Genomic DNA, 16,492 nt, shown 5'->3' on the forward strand with positions numbered 1-16,492 from the left:
TAAAGCATGTCCTAATTATTGTTATTCAAATATGACTCATTATAGACGAGGACCAGAAACACTTTTTTGAGCCTTATTTGAACTGACGTAGTTTTGTTTGTGTTTAGCCACATGCTAAACAAGCACATTTTCAGAAACTAGAAGATGTCACTTGTCAAATGAAGCCTAATACCTGCATCATGGCCTTACAGTTCGTCTTTTATAAGCTTTTCCATTCGGGTACGCCAAATAGGCGAAAATTCTATAAAAAGGGTGGATGTTAAGGGGTTAATATGTAGGCTGTAAACTTCCTTTAATCCACAGACTTCCAACTCATTTGTATCATGCCTCATTTGTTTTTGTATTTTAATTCAATAGCCAGATGAGGGCTTTCAGCCGAAACACGTTGGTGTCAGCTGTGTAATATTAAAGGCTTTTTATTACACTGCAGACTCAGAATGACGTGGATTTTTTCCTCTTGTTTGCAATTGTTGTGATCCTTGACCTTTGTCCAGTTAGTGTGATTTAAATAAAAAACAAAAACAAATTTACTTTTTTTTTTTTACATAAAGCAATAGCATTTAGTATATTTTAATTTAGTTTTTTCATGCTCATTATGTATATAATAGTTTTTTAAACACTACTTATGCATCTGTTCTTGTACTTTTTGCTGCTGTGAAACTTAAGTTTAGATTAAGGGATCAATTAAGCTCATAAGTGTTTTTATCTGCATTAGAGTGAATTTTTTACATTAATACCAACCTTGTGTAGTTACTCTGCTCTCGTGCTGGTTTGGCCACATTGCAAAGCCTCTGTCAGTATAACAAAAACCAATAAAAATGCATAAATTTGGGGAAAATAAGTCATTTATCAAACTTTTAAAAGCTCAGTAACCATATCTGGATCGTGAGGGTTACAGTATCTTGAATGCTGGGTCTTGCGTGGCTGCCAGCTCCACAAAGCATGTGCTCTCAAATACAATATGAACGCTCACCTAAATCTCTGCTACCACCACCTGACCCATTTGGCTGCCCCTCTAATTATTCCTAATTAGGTGCAGATTTACACAAAAGTTCAAGTTGCTGCTGCTGATTATCAGCCATCAAAACAACATCATGGAAAACATTAAAAAAGTATATTTGTGTTAGTTTTATTAACTGAAAATGCACCATATTTTAATATTTGTTTAATGTCTGAAATATTAATCTGTGGAGTCGAGCTCTGTTCGTTTCTGTGTCACCCAACAATAGGTCACACATGCCGCTGAAGTAGAGGAATGCAATGTTAATGAGGATTATTGAAGCACTTGTGACTCCCTAAATTCATCCGGCTTTGTCCTCCCAACCCCCCGAGAACTATAAAGTGACTTTGTTGAAAGATTTTTTGTCTCCATATCATATGCCAAACTGTGACACTGTTTAAACCTCTTTTAAAACAATGTCAGCATTCACAGCAAATCCTATTCATCTGTCATTATATCAACTGTGAACCCTGTAACTCCCCTCACGCCTCATCTCTGACATGTGCAGCCCCAAAATGTGTCAGACGTAGAAATTCGAGCAAACTCTAAAACAACACAGTAAAAAAAAAAGACTGTTGACTGCTCTGCATCAGACGAAGAGATAAAAAGTTAAAACAGGTGCTCCATGTTATACAGAGTTTATACTAAAACAAAAGAAACACCTGAAAACATCACAGAATAGCTCCTCTTAATACCTGCAGCAAAGGTTAATCATCATTTGTGATTTTGTTGAGACTTTCAGAGGTGTTGACCCAACTTTAGGGTCAGTTTTTAAGCTTATATTTATATTTTTTGCCATTTCTGTCATGAATTTAAGAAGTTAAACAGGCATTAAAAGAAGCAACACCTCTGGGTCCACAATTATTTGCTTGCTGAAGAAAATAAATTGTAGTATAATTCAGTCTAGGGCTGCAACTAGAGGTTATTTTCATTTTATCCCGACTAACAGTCCACAACTCAGATATTCAGTTTACTGCCATAGAAGACTAAAGATTCAAGATCCAAGATTCAAGATGTTTTTATTGTCATTCAGCAAAAAAGCAGAACGAAATTACGAGCATAGGTCCCATTAAATACACAGATAAATAAAAAGAAAACAGTATATAAAAAGATCTATATAAGAACAGAAAAAAACTGAATAATAAATAATAATAAAGACTAAAGAAACCAGAAAATATTCAACATGTAAGATGCCAGAATTAAAGAATTTGGACATTTATTTCCTAAAAAATCACTCAAAATGATTAACCGATTATCAAAATAGTTGGTAATTAATGTAATAGTTGGCAACTAATCAATTAATCAACTAATTATTGCAGCTCTAATTAAGTCTATTATAATTCTTTTTGTTGGTGTTGTTGAGATCTGCAGGGATCACAGTTGTGTCACGTTTTGACCGACACCTGACCTGAAAGGTTTGGTACCTGGAGGTGAAGGTTTTTTATGTCAGAGAATTGATGGAAACATTAATTAAGCTTTGAATTCATCAATCATCTTGTCATTCTTCTTCATTTTCTGAGGACAGAGAGTGGAACATTTTTTAGAGCAACTTTGCTTTTGTTCCACTTACTGTTTGATTTCTCTAAAAACTGTCAAAACGACATTAGTGAAGAACATACTGAAACAGAAAGGATATGTACATTTAATATACATACCTTTACATACATTACATACATTTTATTAGGGCTGCAACTAATGATTATTTACATCATTGATTAATCTGTCTTAATCTGTTGATTAATCTGTTATTTTCTTGATTAATGGATCAGTTGTATGGTCTAAAAGATGACAGAAAATGGTGAAAAATATCCAAGATGCAACCTAAAATATTTTGTTTTGTCCCGACCAACAGTCCACAAGCCAAGGATACTTGCCGTCATCGAAGACTAAAGCAACTAGAAAATATTTACATTTAAGAAGCTGGAACCAGATCATTTTTGCATATTTTCTTTAAAAAATGACTCAAAATGATATATCATTTATCAAAATAGTTGATAAATTAATTTTATGTCAATCATCTAATCAACTCATCAATTAATCGACTAATCGTTGCAGCTCCACATCTTGTACTTGCATGTAAATTTTAATTTCTAGGTAAGCCCTCATCTATTACACATTATTGCAGCATGATGCCCAATGATCTATGTTTAGCACCTTGTTGCCTAGCAACAAGAACGTGGACCATCTTGCTGCCTTCATCTTTTGTCCTCTGAAGAGTCACAAACCAGAGAAACAAAACAATGTAATATAAACATAAATATACATGTCGGATACAATATGTCCCCACAAACACTGAGCATTAATAATGTAACATTAGCTGTCATCATCACACACGTCACATCAATGGAAAATATTTTTTAACTCAATAATATTATGTTATTAATCCACTCATACCTTTGTTTATACCTTAATGTTATTTTCAGTTTGTTTTGTCTTTTCATTTTAAAAACATATGAGACAGCAGAATGTGAAACTGTGTGTGCTAGTGATACTTTTACTTAAATAAAAGGCTCAATATGTATCAGTATATAGCGGAGTGGAAGTATAAAGTACCTCAAAACTGTACTTAAGTAAAGCACTTGAGTAAATGTACTTAGTTACTTTCCACCACTGTCTACCAAATGGTTTAAAACAGTGGTTCCCAACATGGGGGTTGGGACACCCATAAGTGGTCACTGGATTAATCAAAGGGGTCGTGAGATAACAGGGCAGGATAGGATACAGAAAAAAAACACATTTTGGATCAAAATTATGATTTTTTTCCAAGCTTTCCTCTAATTTTTGCTTTATTTCTTGTGGATGTTTATATTTTACCTCCTCAAGCCTCTAAAAGTTATTCAAGTAAAACAAAATAAGTCCTCTTTCTAGAGATGCAAGGTTGATACGTCAATCGACAGAAGATTAATCAGCAACTTTTTTGATAATTAAATAATCGTTTTAGTCATTTTATAAGCAGAAATTTAAAAAATAAGCTGATTTCAGCTTCTCAGACGTGATGATTTGTTGCTTTTCTTTGTCGAACATGATGATAAACTGAATATCTTCAGGGGTTTTTTGGACTGTTAGTAAGTAGAAGATGTAACTTTGGACTGTGGGGAACTTTAACAGATATTTTTCACTATTTCCTGACATTTTAAGAACAAAAAAAATATCTGATTAATCAAAGACAATAATCAGTAAATGCAACATGTGACGAAGTAGACTTTGCTTTATTTTAAGGGGGTCACAGATCAAAAAGTTTGAGCGCCGCTGGTTTAAAAGACGCACGGCTGCAGTTCGTCCGTCTGTCCTGCAGGCGGCGCTGTGAGAAACAGAGTTTACAGTGCAGCGTCCAGAAGTAGAGCAGCTCCTGTGTGATTGGAGGAAGTTATACATCAACAAAGAAAGATGGCTGAAGTCATAGAGCTACAGAAGCTGAAGGTTGGTAGTGTCATAAAATATATATTTTATTACCTGCATTAGCTGGATTTATTAGTGAGGAATGTGTTGTAGTCGTGGTTAGTTGTAATATCAGACAGCTGGGTGACGATGAGCTCAACGGTTTGATGAGTGAAATGTGTCCGCCGGGTGTGAAGGCTAACCGGCGTGTTCATTTAGCTAACCGCGCTAACTGAGATCAGTTAAAAAGCTCACATTAAACCAACAGAGAGCTGAGGAGGGATTACAATTAAGAGCTAATGAAGAGTATATTAAATGATATCTGTGAATGTGGTGCATGTGGTTAGATACAAATTATTCCGCCATCTTTGTCCTCGTCTCATAAATTAACGACATCGGTAAATAAATGTGTCGGTTTTTATAACACCTGTGAAACCAAAAAGACAGTTTCTGTTACTATTTGGTTGCTACACAGCTTTCTGTCTGGAAAACTGAACATCCTCTACTACAAAAATATACTAATGTAAGCAGTAGTGGAAAGTAACTAAGTACATTTACTCAAGTACTGTATTTAAGTACGATTTTGAGGTACTTTACTTGAGTATTTCCATTTTATGCTACTTTATACTTCCACTCCACTATATTTCAGAGGGAAATATTGTACTTTCTCCTCCACTACATTTATTTAACAGCTTTAGTTACTTTTCAGATGAAGATTTGACACAATGGATAATATAACAAGCTTTTAAAATACAACACATTATTAAAGATGAAACCAGTGGTTTCCAACCTCTTTTTGGCGTTTGACGTCTTACAAAAAGCAGTGTGTAGTCGGGGTCACATTTCAGATGTCTATGAGTTGTTAACAGCTTCACCAAATAGTGATTTTTCCCTCTAAACTTCTCACATGCTTTCATTTCAATAAATGTTCAAATGATCCAATATTTCACCTCAAATCGAAGATTAGAGAAAAGGTTCAAAAACTGAAAACAGATTTGTGTATCAGAACTTTGTTTTTTCATCTTTCCTCTCACATTAATCATCTCACAACCCCTCAGATTTATCTGCTGACCCTTTGAAGGGGCCTCGACCCCTAGGTTGGGAACCACTGGACTAAACTAGCTAACTGTATATAAAGTAATTGAAACTAGCTCCACCTCCAGCAGCTACAACAGTAACATGCTGCTCTAACACTGATGCTTCAGTATTAATAATCTAATGATGTCATATATAATAATATATCAGTCAGAGGGCCCAAACTACTACTTTTACTGCAATACTTTAACTACATTTTCTGCTAATGCTTATGTACTTTTACTGAAGTAGGATCCATAAACTGATAAAGTTTGAGGCTGTAAATGTGAAAGTGTTTGTTTATTTTTGCTCTTTCAGCTCGCTGAGCTGAGGCAGGAGTGTGAGGCTCGAGGTCTGGACACCAAGGGAAACAAAGGGGAGCTCATCGCCCGGCTGCAAGCCTATCTGGATGAGCACGGTGAGAATAAATAATCTTTTTTACAATTTATAAACATGAAGGTGGGTGAAATGTAATCACAAATGAAAATATTCCTTTTGTAACTGTTCTCATGACTTTGGGGAAAAAACTAAAAAAAAAACATGGACTTGATCAGGTCAAGATGAATTGTTTCTACATACAATCCAGATATGAGTTGCTGATGTATTTTTTATGCATCCCTTACTGTGATAAAATGACTAATTTCTCCATCTGGCCTCTTTCTCTCTGGTGACGGGATCTTCATCACTTGATCCAAACAACAGAGGAAGATGTGGACGTAGATGACGTGCTCGGAGAGGATACAGAGGTAATGTGATTGTCTGTTAGATTAATGTTAAACTTGGACTCTGGGAAATTATAACGTGCATTTTCACTATATGTGTCTCCTCTCAGACTGTCAGACTATTCGTGTGATTAATGTTTCCGTTTTCATTTTAGGACTACGCTAAAGTCGAGAGCGCCGAAAATGAAAAGGAAGACAAGAATTCTGAATCTACTGAGAGCGAGCTGTAAGTTTACGTCCTTTGTTTTACTTTGTATTTCTTGGCTGTTTGCTTACAGCCAAGAAATACAAACTGCATCCATACAAATTTCTCTTAACATCCTGTCATTCTCTCCTTCTGCATTGTCAGAATTTAGAAAGTAGGCAGCAATTTAAAAAAAAAAAAATGATGCAGTTGATGTGGAGGTCAGCGTCCCTCATGCTCACGATGGCCATTAAGGCTTCAAAAGCAAAATCCATTAGTGATGCTCTCTGTGCCAAATATCACACAAGCATGTGTCTCTTTTCTGTAAATGTCCTGTCACGTCTGAATAAATTCTTAGGAACATTTACATAAAAGACACCTCTGCTCGAGTGACAAAAAGGCCGGTTTAACACAAGTACTCATTTTTCATCTCTGAGGCGTTATCAGTCTTTGATCATTCCTTTTCTTTACACGTTTTTCTTTCAGAAATGCTGAAAAGAAGGTGGTGAAAATAAGTCCTCCAACAACTGCCACTGAAGTATGTATGACATCTCTGCAAAAACAATGATTTTAATACAGATATTATACACCTACACCTACCTACAAATATTCAGTAGCAGAACCAATATGTCTGCATGTTCAGTTTCTGTTATCAAGTTTTAAATGTTGTCTTCTGTCGAGCAGAGACTACAGAAGAGGGCTGAACGTTTCAGCCTGCCCGCATCCGCCGAAAGCAAGAAGGCCATACGTGCAGCGAGGTAAGACTTCACAGGATCCTTATCCGAGTGTCTCTTAAAGGATAATTCCAGTTTGTTACAATTTTGGATGTTATTTTCATAGTTTTGCCCATCTGTTGTCTTGATAATAAGAGTGTATTGACATCTGGGAGTGCTGCATAACTGCTATAAAGAAGTCACAAGAAATCAGATGATCAGACAGATTTGGAAGGAAAGACCCAGCTTGGCCAAATTTGTTGGCTTTTTTTTTTGTTTTTACCCGCGAGTGTTTTGGATAATCTGATCTGATCATCTGAACATGGTCGTATCTTTTCTGCCTGAGACTTTGATGTAGAAATGTCGCCACATTCCCAGATCTAAAGGGCTCGACTGTGTTGTGTTGTATAGTCGACCAAGATCAGACTAAAAAATCCAAAAGGACGACATGTTTAAGGACTTTAACAAAGAAATTGAGGGTTTTTTGTGGAAAAACCATTTTAGACACAAGTTATTACTGAAAGCAGAGTATTTCTTTATATGTCTTAAAACTGGAGGAGATCTTTAAATAAATGTCAACACTCAAAGCCACGTTGAAACAATTCTGCTCGTTTCCTTTAGGTTCGGTTTACCCAACGATGCTTCAAGTCCCTCTCCAGGTCTGTAGTCATTCTCTGCTTTTAATAAACTGATTATTGTGTTCTGATCGGAGCATATATATATATTAGCTAGAATATAATGTGTCACATGCTTTGATGCGACATACAGTATTTCACATGTTTCTCATAATGTTTAATTAAAATTCTCACTTGTTTAGTAGCTGCTGTTTCTCATCTCACAGTTATTTTCTTCTCTCTCCCGTACAGGTCTCGTTGCAAACAGTAAAGCTCCTGTAAGTGAAGCTGACACATTTCTTTATTCCTTCATTTACTTTAACAAGATGGTTTTTATAAGAACGTTCTGTGTCTCATAAAGGTGTCTACCGATCAGCTGAAGAAGAGAGCAGAAAGATTTGGCATGAATGTTTCATCCATTTCACAAAAGGTAACAAAAACGCGTAACTGCAGCAGCGTTATTATTATTATTATTATTATTACCTTTTCTGCCCTTTTATTTAGCATTAAAGTGACGCTAACAATGTTTTCCAGATCGAAGAGGATGAAAAGCTGAAAAAAAGGAAGGAGAGGTTCGGGATCTTAACAAGCGCAGGACCAGCCGCTGCAGCTGATGTTGAGGTAGCTTTTTTTTTTATTATTGTTTGACTTGGTTGACAATTTGTAATCATACATCTTATCACAGTGCTGTTGACCATATTGATGTTTTCTTTCTTTTTTTTTTTTTTTACAGGCAAAGAAAATGAAGCGCGCTGAAAGATTTGGAAAAGTGTAAATAATGTTTTAGAGCCTGTTTTTTGTTTTTTTTTGTAAAGCATTTTCATGACTTGTACACCAGAGATTCCCGAAGATCACAAATGTCACTGATAGGATTCCTGTCAATCGAACGTATACTTAAATACAACAATAAATGGGTGAGTTAGATCATTTTTGGGGAAACAATTAGAAAAAAGCTTGTAATTATATTGATGTCAATTTGAAACTCACATATTACCCTGTCGATTATTTACTGGATTGCCTTTTTTTCCTCATTCTTGAGATGCCTTCAAGCTGTTATTTTCAATTTTCCTCACACAAAAATTCTCATTGCCTTCACTTTTTACACAGGAAGTAGTTGGTTGTCTATTAAAATGCATGGGCAGCATTAGCTCCTGTATAACATAGAAGCTTGTTCTCTCATCGTTCATCTAACAAACAGGATCCTCAACGGTTTCTGATAAAGTTCATTTCTCCAGCGTTCAGGAAGTATAATTAGTTTTCCCTGTTTTTGGTGTTTAATTACAATAAAACCGCCCAGAATCTTAACAAATCAAACAGAATATGTTGTTATCACGGGGTAAAAATGATTGTTTTTAGCTGCAAGGAAACTTTTACATCAGCCAACGAGCCGACCAGGTGCGTGACTAAAGGTGACATTTTGGTGCTTTTTTCGGGTCTTTGAACAGACTCTTGCAGCTCTGACGAAGCACAGTAAAGAATCAGAAACCAGCAAGGCTCTTATGTGTCGGACGAGGATTAGAATAGAAATAAAACTGAACGTTATGCAGCATCTACAGATGTTCTCGTCATTATTATACACGCAACAAGGAAGATGGTACATTTTGGCCGGGGAGATAGAAAATGTGTAATACATTCGTGCGAGGCCCGAATAAATCGAAAAGGTGAAATTGAACAACAAAGTTTAGTTTATGATAAATGAAAAGAGAAATTGTGTTTTATAAGCTTATTGGAAGTAACGAAAACATATTTTCAATTGAAATGATTTAACTCACATATCTGTATTGACTGTGTGTATTCAAATGTACCTTTGATTAATCAGTCGGCCTGTTCTTGTTTTCTTTCTGGGACTCCATTGGTACACTGCTTCAGTTATCTGTCCATTTTATAACATTTTGTGATTTAAAATAAATTGTTTTCAATTTTTTGATATCTGCTTTGTTGTTTGATTCTTGTTTTTGTCTCTTTTATGTCTTATTGTTCTGACTTGGGGTTTGTTACATGGAGTTTTTAATAATCTAAAGATGTCATATATAACTTGAAATGTATTTCCTGCAGAAAATGTGTGTGAATGCTTGTGACAAAGTGGGTGAGAAGATGCCATTTGTCCCCATTTTCACCATTATTGTCGTATTGTTGACTAATATAACCATGCCTGTTAATTGCTTGTTTTAGCCATAGTTCCATCATTAATCTGTAACTTGCAGATACATACTATCACAGGTTTGTTTGTGATTTGCATTATATTTGGTTAAAGTTTACATACCAGCAACATGTTTGGTTAAAGTAAAACAAAGACAGGCCTTTCCTAAGTTTATCATTTTCTTTCTTCTTCTTTCCACCGTGAGACAAAAGGAGGAGACACTGTCATGGAAATTGTCTGAAAAAGCTAAACACACATGAAATGATACACAAAACACTGCTGGGTTGAAGATTTAAAAAAATATTATTGTACAATAAGGAGACAGAACACACAGAGCTTTGTCTCACTAAACAAAGAGCGAACCTAATGTTCTATAGTTTCTGAAGGAACAGAGAAATGATCTGTGATTGGTCAGTGTATCAGCTTATATGATTATAGCCACAAGATAAACATTTACATGCACATGTATGTTATATAAGAGTCACATTTCCCCAAGACTCAGGAAACCAAGAGCCCCAAGTCATATATGGGCTTTGACCCCTTAACATGTTCTGTATACACCAAGACCCAGAATGTGACTTTATTTAGGCTTAAACCAGGATGAGAGGAAAGGAGTGGACCTTCTTTATGTCTTATTTATTTATTGGGACCATGTACAGTGTTAAACATAAATGTTACCATTTGATGTACTGCACCAGAGTTAGCTTATAACTATTTTTTCTTCTTCTTCTACACCCACAACTAGAAATCAATCGGAAATCAATAATGTAAGCTTGTCAAATTAAAAGCAAGATTATTTGAAACAAAGCAAAGGAGCAATGATCCTCACAATTCTGTTCCTTAAAATGATAAACCAATCATCTGATCGTCTCATCACCTCAACATCACCCGACCGCTTCCTGTATTTATGCACTAGGTGACATCATTGGTGATGTCACTGGGTTAGACCAATATGATTTGTACTTGTTTTGGCTCGTGTTGAGGTTTATGACGTGGGTGTGTTCTGTTTAAACAATGTTGACTGATACAAGTAGCATTGATATTTGCCAGTTGGTATAAAGTGAAGGACGCCTCTGCAGTAAATGTGGGCCTTAGTTTGCTTTATTCTGAGTTAAGCCAGTTAAATTTGATTTGCTTGTATTCATTTCATTTTTTGATACATTGGACTAAATAAATCAGTTTTCACTCAACAGGTCTCAGGGCATGCCAAGACCTGCTGTTGTTGTTGTTGTTGTTATTGTTGTTGTTGCTGCTGCTGCAGTAGTATCCGACCAGCACCAGTATGGTTGGTATGAACCCAGACCAGTCGCAGTAACTTGCTGCCTTCCAGATCCCACCAAAGCACCCATGCATAGAATTGGGAGTATCCATCAGGCACCTGGGACCAGCCGCAGCTAGCTGCTGCCTTCCCAGCGCCCTGGCAACCATTCCCATACTTCCCCTTAAGAAAACCAGGACCAGCTGCAGTGAAGTGCTGCCTTCCAGGACCCCCCAAGTACTACTTGCTGCTTTTATAAATACAGCATGTTATTCTCCACTTTTACAGCAAAATACTGCCAAAAAGGGATTGCATTGTTTATTACTGTTAATTTGCACTTTTCACAAGTGGCATACTTACAGATTTTTACTGTAAAGTGCAAAATGTACGACACACTACCCGACACACTATTGTGTAACTGATTGCTAACAGTGAAGACTACAGTGAGTTTAAATTTTAAATATTTTTTTCCACAAACCTTGTTACTTGACATAATTACTCATTGACAGTGTTTACAGCAGTGAATAAACACTCATTTGAATTGTGACTTAAAACATTGAGACGACTTCAAGGTGTTTCTTTCATACCACGTCTCACTTTATTAACATTTTAAATGAATGATGCTGAACATTTGCACACAATTACAAAGTAATAGAAAAAACAAAGCATAAAGCTCATTCGGGTAATTAAACATTCAAAAGTCATTTAAATAGTAAATACTTATACAAGTAGTGCAGTCTGTCTGAACTTTGTACACAAATAAAGACATAAAACAAAAAATATCAACATGCTCCTCTAATGGGATTCTGTCCAACAATGGGAAATATATCAGAGAGGCAAATTTATTCAATACTAAATACTTCATAGATATTATTACACTCCAACAAGACTCAATAAAATGTGTCTAATTAAAGACTTTGGCTGAGAGACTGATTGTGTGGCTGGGTGAGAGGGTTCACTGACTTACTTAAGTCCCACTCAAAAGTTCATTAGTTTCTTTAATAGACTTAACACACAGAGGCTGACTTATGTCGTCTTTTTCTGTATTTTTCTTCAGTGATCAGACTTAGTCCCATCCTGCCAGGGTGCCTCTCTCTATTTATTCCTGTGTATTCAAAGAGGGTGTGAAAACATGTTTTATTTACTAAATTATTATTATTATTATTATTATTTTATATAGCACATCCATTCTTCAGTGTTGCATCCCTGGATGGATACGACACTGAAGCACTGGGATATTGCTGTAAATTGCTGATGTGTTTCATATAGGCCACTATAGTGCTAAATCCACTAGTAATTGAGCAGAAAAGAAAACAATTTAATCAGTTATCCTTACTTCAAATGTTTTATATGTTTGTCTTAATGTCACATGTTGTAAGTGATGTTTTTATGCTCAGCTGTATCTGGATTTGATCTCATGGTCTTCTCAGATAATCTTGCTTTTGGTTTGACATGCTTGCATTGTTGATTTCTGGTTGACATTGTGGGTGTATGTGATGTGCTGTTTCATGTAGCTTTGTATTTTGTATTTTGTATAATGTCCCCTGTGTGTTTTTTCGTGCTATGTGCTATTTGTTGTTGTGCTGTTATATGTTTTAATTGTAAGGGACTGCAGATGAAAATCATCTTGAAGCTAAATCTGGTGCAGTGCATCATTTATGTTAAAAACTGTACACTGTCCTGATAAATAAATACAATACAAATGCAATAAAAAAAATGGAGAAAAACATGAAGTGCTGGTTTCACAAAAACACAAGACAAAACTATTCTTATTTTCGGGTGATTATGCACTAATTAAAAAATACTTATGATTATTATATGCCATTTCTGCCAATTGATCCCCTTTAAATCCTACACACTGGTCCTTTAAATCATGTCTGAAGAGGGTCTTTAATAAGGATTTTTTCTGACATCTGCCGGTCAGCGACGGGAAGACGCGCTGACGTAGCACCCCCGGTGTGACGTATGTTCCTGTGACGCGCAGAAATTTTAAACTATCCTCCTTCTCAGTGATGGCGGCTTCGTTTCGTTCTCTCCCTGCAAGCTGTAATAACAAATGGTACTACACCCGGCAACAGATCGACAACAGCCCATCTCGGCGAGCTGGACTTGATCCCGACAAGGAACTGTCCTACAGGCAACAGGCGGCCAACCTGCTCCAGGACATGGGACAACGACTCAACGTGTATCTTTTGTCGAGGGTCGTCTTCAGCTAGCCGACGTTAGCATGTTAGCCAGCGAAGTTTAGCTTCAGCGAAGCCGGGTCGGGTTATTGTGTCTCCTTCGCGGGGGGTTCGTTGGTTTTTATGTTTCGAGTCTCTTTCGCCCGGTGGTTTGTGGTTTTTTACTGTGTTTACTGTAGCCGGCTAACGCTATCTGAGAGCGGCGTAGTTGGCTGAGCCGGAGCCGTGAAGGCCTGTGTGGTCGGCGGGCCTTCAGGACGTTAGCATTAGCTTTGGCTCTTAGTGTGATGCTACCGCAGAGAAGGAAACGTGTAGAACAGCCTGCTAACTTACAAAAAACACCGTGTTTTGTTTGCTTTATCCTTTCGGTCATCAGCTCTTTTGTGTGTTTTTTAAAAGATAAATGCTTCCTTCAAACTGTTTGTTGTTCTGAGTCAGAATCGTATTTATTAGCTAAGTATGTTTACGCATAGAAGGGATTTGACTCTGGTTTGTTGGCTCTAAATGTACTTAAATAAAATAACAACAACAAACATCTTGAGGAATATACACCAGGAAGGACTACAGGTGAAACCGTTTTTTGTGAGCCGTAAACAGGATACAAATACTGATAAGGTGTGCAAGGAGCGCTGAGATAAATGTTGAATGGAGTGCTGGAGCAAATATTGTATAGGTAAACAAGTAATACGTTACTTTATATATATTCGTAAGGTTAGGTTTGACCGCTTTAGTTGCGTTTCAGATTGAATTGATACATTAAATATAATAATTATAAATTATACTGCATTGTTAAAGAGTAAACCAGTGATTCACAAACATTTTGGGATGTGGGCCCTTCACAAAACTGCAGTGTGTATGTGTGTCTCTTTGTTATGTTTCAGATGTCTATGAGTTGTTTGCAGGTCCACCAAAGAGACATTTGAAGAAAAAGAAAAAACATAAATACATAAACTAACAAAAGGGTTTTGTATATTTCACATGTATATCAGTGACCCCAGTCATATTAACAATATGAAACCAGTGTAGATGTTTTGATCTGTAAGTACTCTTGTTTGCAATGTTTTCCTTAACTACCACGTATCAGGTCCCAGCTCACAATAAACACAGCCATTGTCTACATGCATCGATTCTACATGGTCCAGTCATTCACCAGATTTCACAGAAATGTAAGTATTTTTTTTACATACCTGGTCGTTTTCAACAAAGTCCCAGATAGAACTGTTAGGTTTTAAATCTTAACTATTTGTGAATTTGTTTTCTTTTACCCTCACCAGGTCATTTCTCCTGCCGCTCTCTTCCTTGCTGCGAAGGTTGAGGAGCAACCCCGAAAGCTGGAACATGTTATCAAGGTGGCTCATGCTTGCCTCAATCCTCAGGAGCCTTCACCAGATGTACGCAGTGATGTAAGTCCTGGGCTGTTGTGAAAATCAGTCACTTTTTTTCTCCTTCTGTTCATATGTTTACCTAATAGGGTAGTGATTTCATCTGTACAATAATATGACCTGATGGGAATGTATTGCTTGATTAGATGAGTTATTGCTTATTCATAAGCAACAGTTTAGAAGTGAACATTCCTTTGTAGCAGCACTTTGACATTAGATAACGAGCGGGCCACCTTTGAAGCTTCATTTATATTGTTCCAATTTGTGACTTTCCATCAGTTTTCTTCTCCTACAATGGGTCATTTTCTAATAACAGCTTCAATGTTGATGCTTTTAACTGCATTTTTATCTTGGTATAAATTTAACAGCTATTTGAACTGGGGACAATTATTTGATGAGGTGTTTTATTTTGAGCTCTTGCTACCTCATACGTGGAGGCTGCTCGATGCTCGGGGCGAGAGCAAAAGAGGAAGTGCATCACAGTGTCTGTGTAGGATTTTTTTTGGTCGTCCGGGTAATTTGATGTCTAGTGGTTGTAAAACAAGAGCATCTGTGCTTATCTGCGAGGCTTCGTCAGTGAAAGGTCGATTTTTAACATGCGCAACTCTACCGCAAACTGTAACCCGACCTTTCAGTTCAACCCCAGAAAGCCTTTCAGATAAACGATCAAAGAATTTTCGTTCAGTTGCTCTTGTTCGACAACGGATAGAGGCCTCCAAGTGAGTAACGTGCCTGTCCTCTCAACCTCAGGCTTACCTGCAACAAGCCCAAGACCTGGTCATTCTTGAGAGCATAATACTCCAGACCTTGGGTAAGTTGGGAAGGAAGAACTGGGTCCCTTGATTTTTTTGCCCCTGAAACACATGTGATTATAAAAAAAAAAAAAAAAGTAGTGCTAACCTGTTTTACTTTTGTCCTACAGAAACCCCACATGCAGTTAGCAGCACTGCAAAGTGACACACATGCTTCATACTTGGCAACATCTACCCACTGTTACATTACTATTCCCACACTTTTGTTTTATGTCATGTCCTTAACTTTTCCCTCTTTTTTTTGTCTTCATATTTTGAAGCCATCTGTTTGAGGACTACGAGATGAATCCCTGCGTTATCATGAACAATGGTTTTTAGTTTGTCTGCTACAACGTGCAAAATCTTGTCTCCATGTTTCCAAGCTTGGAAGAAGGCAGCAGAAGAAAATAACTTTTAACTGAAAACAACCCATTTGTGTTGTCACCTGTAAACGAGATTCACTGTCAACACAAGTGGAAAAATGTAGCTTGCATGCCATTAATTTTTAAACTGTTGATGTTTTCGCATCGTCTCGGATGTTATCGGAAGACCTCAAGCAAAGTGACATCTAATCTAACTCTGCAACGTTTGGTTTAACACGGCGTTTGTTTTTCTGGTTTTCAGGGACTTTTCTTAATGTTTACTGCTGAATGGAAAATAATCTTTGACATGGAAATTGGATTTAAAGAAATCTGTCTAGTTATTTTTGACATGTGCGTTTAATTTATTCTTTTTTTGTCCCCTTTTTATTACAGCTTTTGAAATCACCATCGACCATCCACACACTCATGTCGTCAAGTGCACTCAGCTTGTCAGAGGTGAGCATCAAAAGACAGCTTTGAGTTTCGCTTGTAAAATTTTGTGAGGATATTTTGGTATTATTATAAGTTTGCACATAAAAACGTTGCAGATTTTAAGTATGTTTTTCTGTTCTATTGTTGTTCCAGCGAGTAAGGATCTGGCTCAGACATCATACTTCATGGCAACCAACAGGTATATTCACAGTTCACAATAAAACACAGACTTTTATGTTTTTAAACGATGCAACGTGTT

The 16,492-nt window shown here is 36.7% G+C and overlaps 2 protein-coding genes across 3 annotated transcripts; both read left to right on the plus strand.

The window, feature by feature from the left end:
* Window positions 1–4,312: 4,312 nt before the first annotated feature.
* LOC121895362 (SAP domain containing ribonucleoprotein) lies at window positions 4,313–9,345 on the plus strand. The gene is made up of 11 exons (XM_042408423.1): window positions 4,313–4,420; window positions 5,771–5,870; window positions 6,155–6,198; window positions 6,330–6,400; window positions 6,845–6,896; window positions 7,043–7,116; window positions 7,693–7,730; window positions 7,938–7,963; window positions 8,047–8,115; window positions 8,220–8,306; window positions 8,419–9,345. The coding sequence occupies exons 1-11, from the start codon at window positions 4,388–4,390 to the stop codon at window positions 8,458–8,460; spliced, it is 636 nt and encodes a 211-aa protein (XP_042264357.1). The 5' UTR covers window positions 4,313–4,387; the 3' UTR covers window positions 8,461–9,345.
* A 3,691-nt stretch (window positions 9,346–13,036) lies between these two features.
* On the plus strand, window positions 13,037–16,477 carry LOC121895595 (cyclin-T1-like). 2 transcript variants are annotated; one of them, XM_042408914.1, is made up of 6 exons: window positions 13,037–13,268; window positions 14,351–14,432; window positions 14,541–14,669; window positions 15,399–15,459; window positions 16,195–16,257; window positions 16,378–16,455. In XM_042408914.1, the coding sequence occupies exons 1-6, from the start codon at window positions 13,096–13,098 to the stop codon at window positions 16,452–16,454; spliced, it is 585 nt and encodes a 194-aa protein (XP_042264848.1). In that variant the 5' UTR covers window positions 13,037–13,095; the 3' UTR covers window position 16,455. The 2 variants fall into 2 exon arrangements, with proteins under 2 accessions (XP_042264848.1, XP_042264849.1); XM_042408915.1 differs by having other exon boundaries at window positions 13,038–13,268; window positions 16,387–16,477.
* Window positions 16,478–16,492: the final 15 nt, after the last annotated feature.

The sequence above is a fragment of the Thunnus maccoyii genome, chromosome 4 (assembly GCF_910596095.1).
Source record: "Thunnus maccoyii chromosome 4, fThuMac1.1, whole genome shotgun sequence".
Classification (NCBI taxonomy): domain Eukaryota; kingdom Metazoa; phylum Chordata; class Actinopteri; order Scombriformes; family Scombridae; genus Thunnus; species Thunnus maccoyii.

Bases quoted from the DNA above. Each gene is read 5' to 3' on its own strand.
- LOC121895362 (XM_042408423.1), top strand. From the start codon at position 4,388: ATGGCTGAAGTCATAGAGCTACAGAAGCTGAAG. The intron at 6,401-6,844 runs GTAAGTTTACGT...TTTTTCTTTCAG, and splicing joins GAATCTACTGAGAGCGAGCT to AAATGCTGAAAAGAAGGTGG. The intron at 7,964-8,046 runs GTAAGTGAAGCT...TGTCTCATAAAG, and splicing joins TTGCAAACAGTAAAGCTCCT to GTGTCTACCGATCAGCTGAA.
- LOC121895595 (XM_042408914.1), top strand. From the start codon at position 13,096: ATGGCGGCTTCGTTTCGTTCTCTCCCTGCAAGCTGTAATAACAAATGG. The intron at 13,269-14,350 runs GTATCTTTTGTC...ACCACGTATCAG, and splicing joins ATGGGACAACGACTCAACGT to GTCCCAGCTCACAATAAACA. The intron at 14,670-15,398 runs GTAAGTCCTGGG...TCTCAACCTCAG, and splicing joins CACCAGATGTACGCAGTGAT to GCTTACCTGCAACAAGCCCA.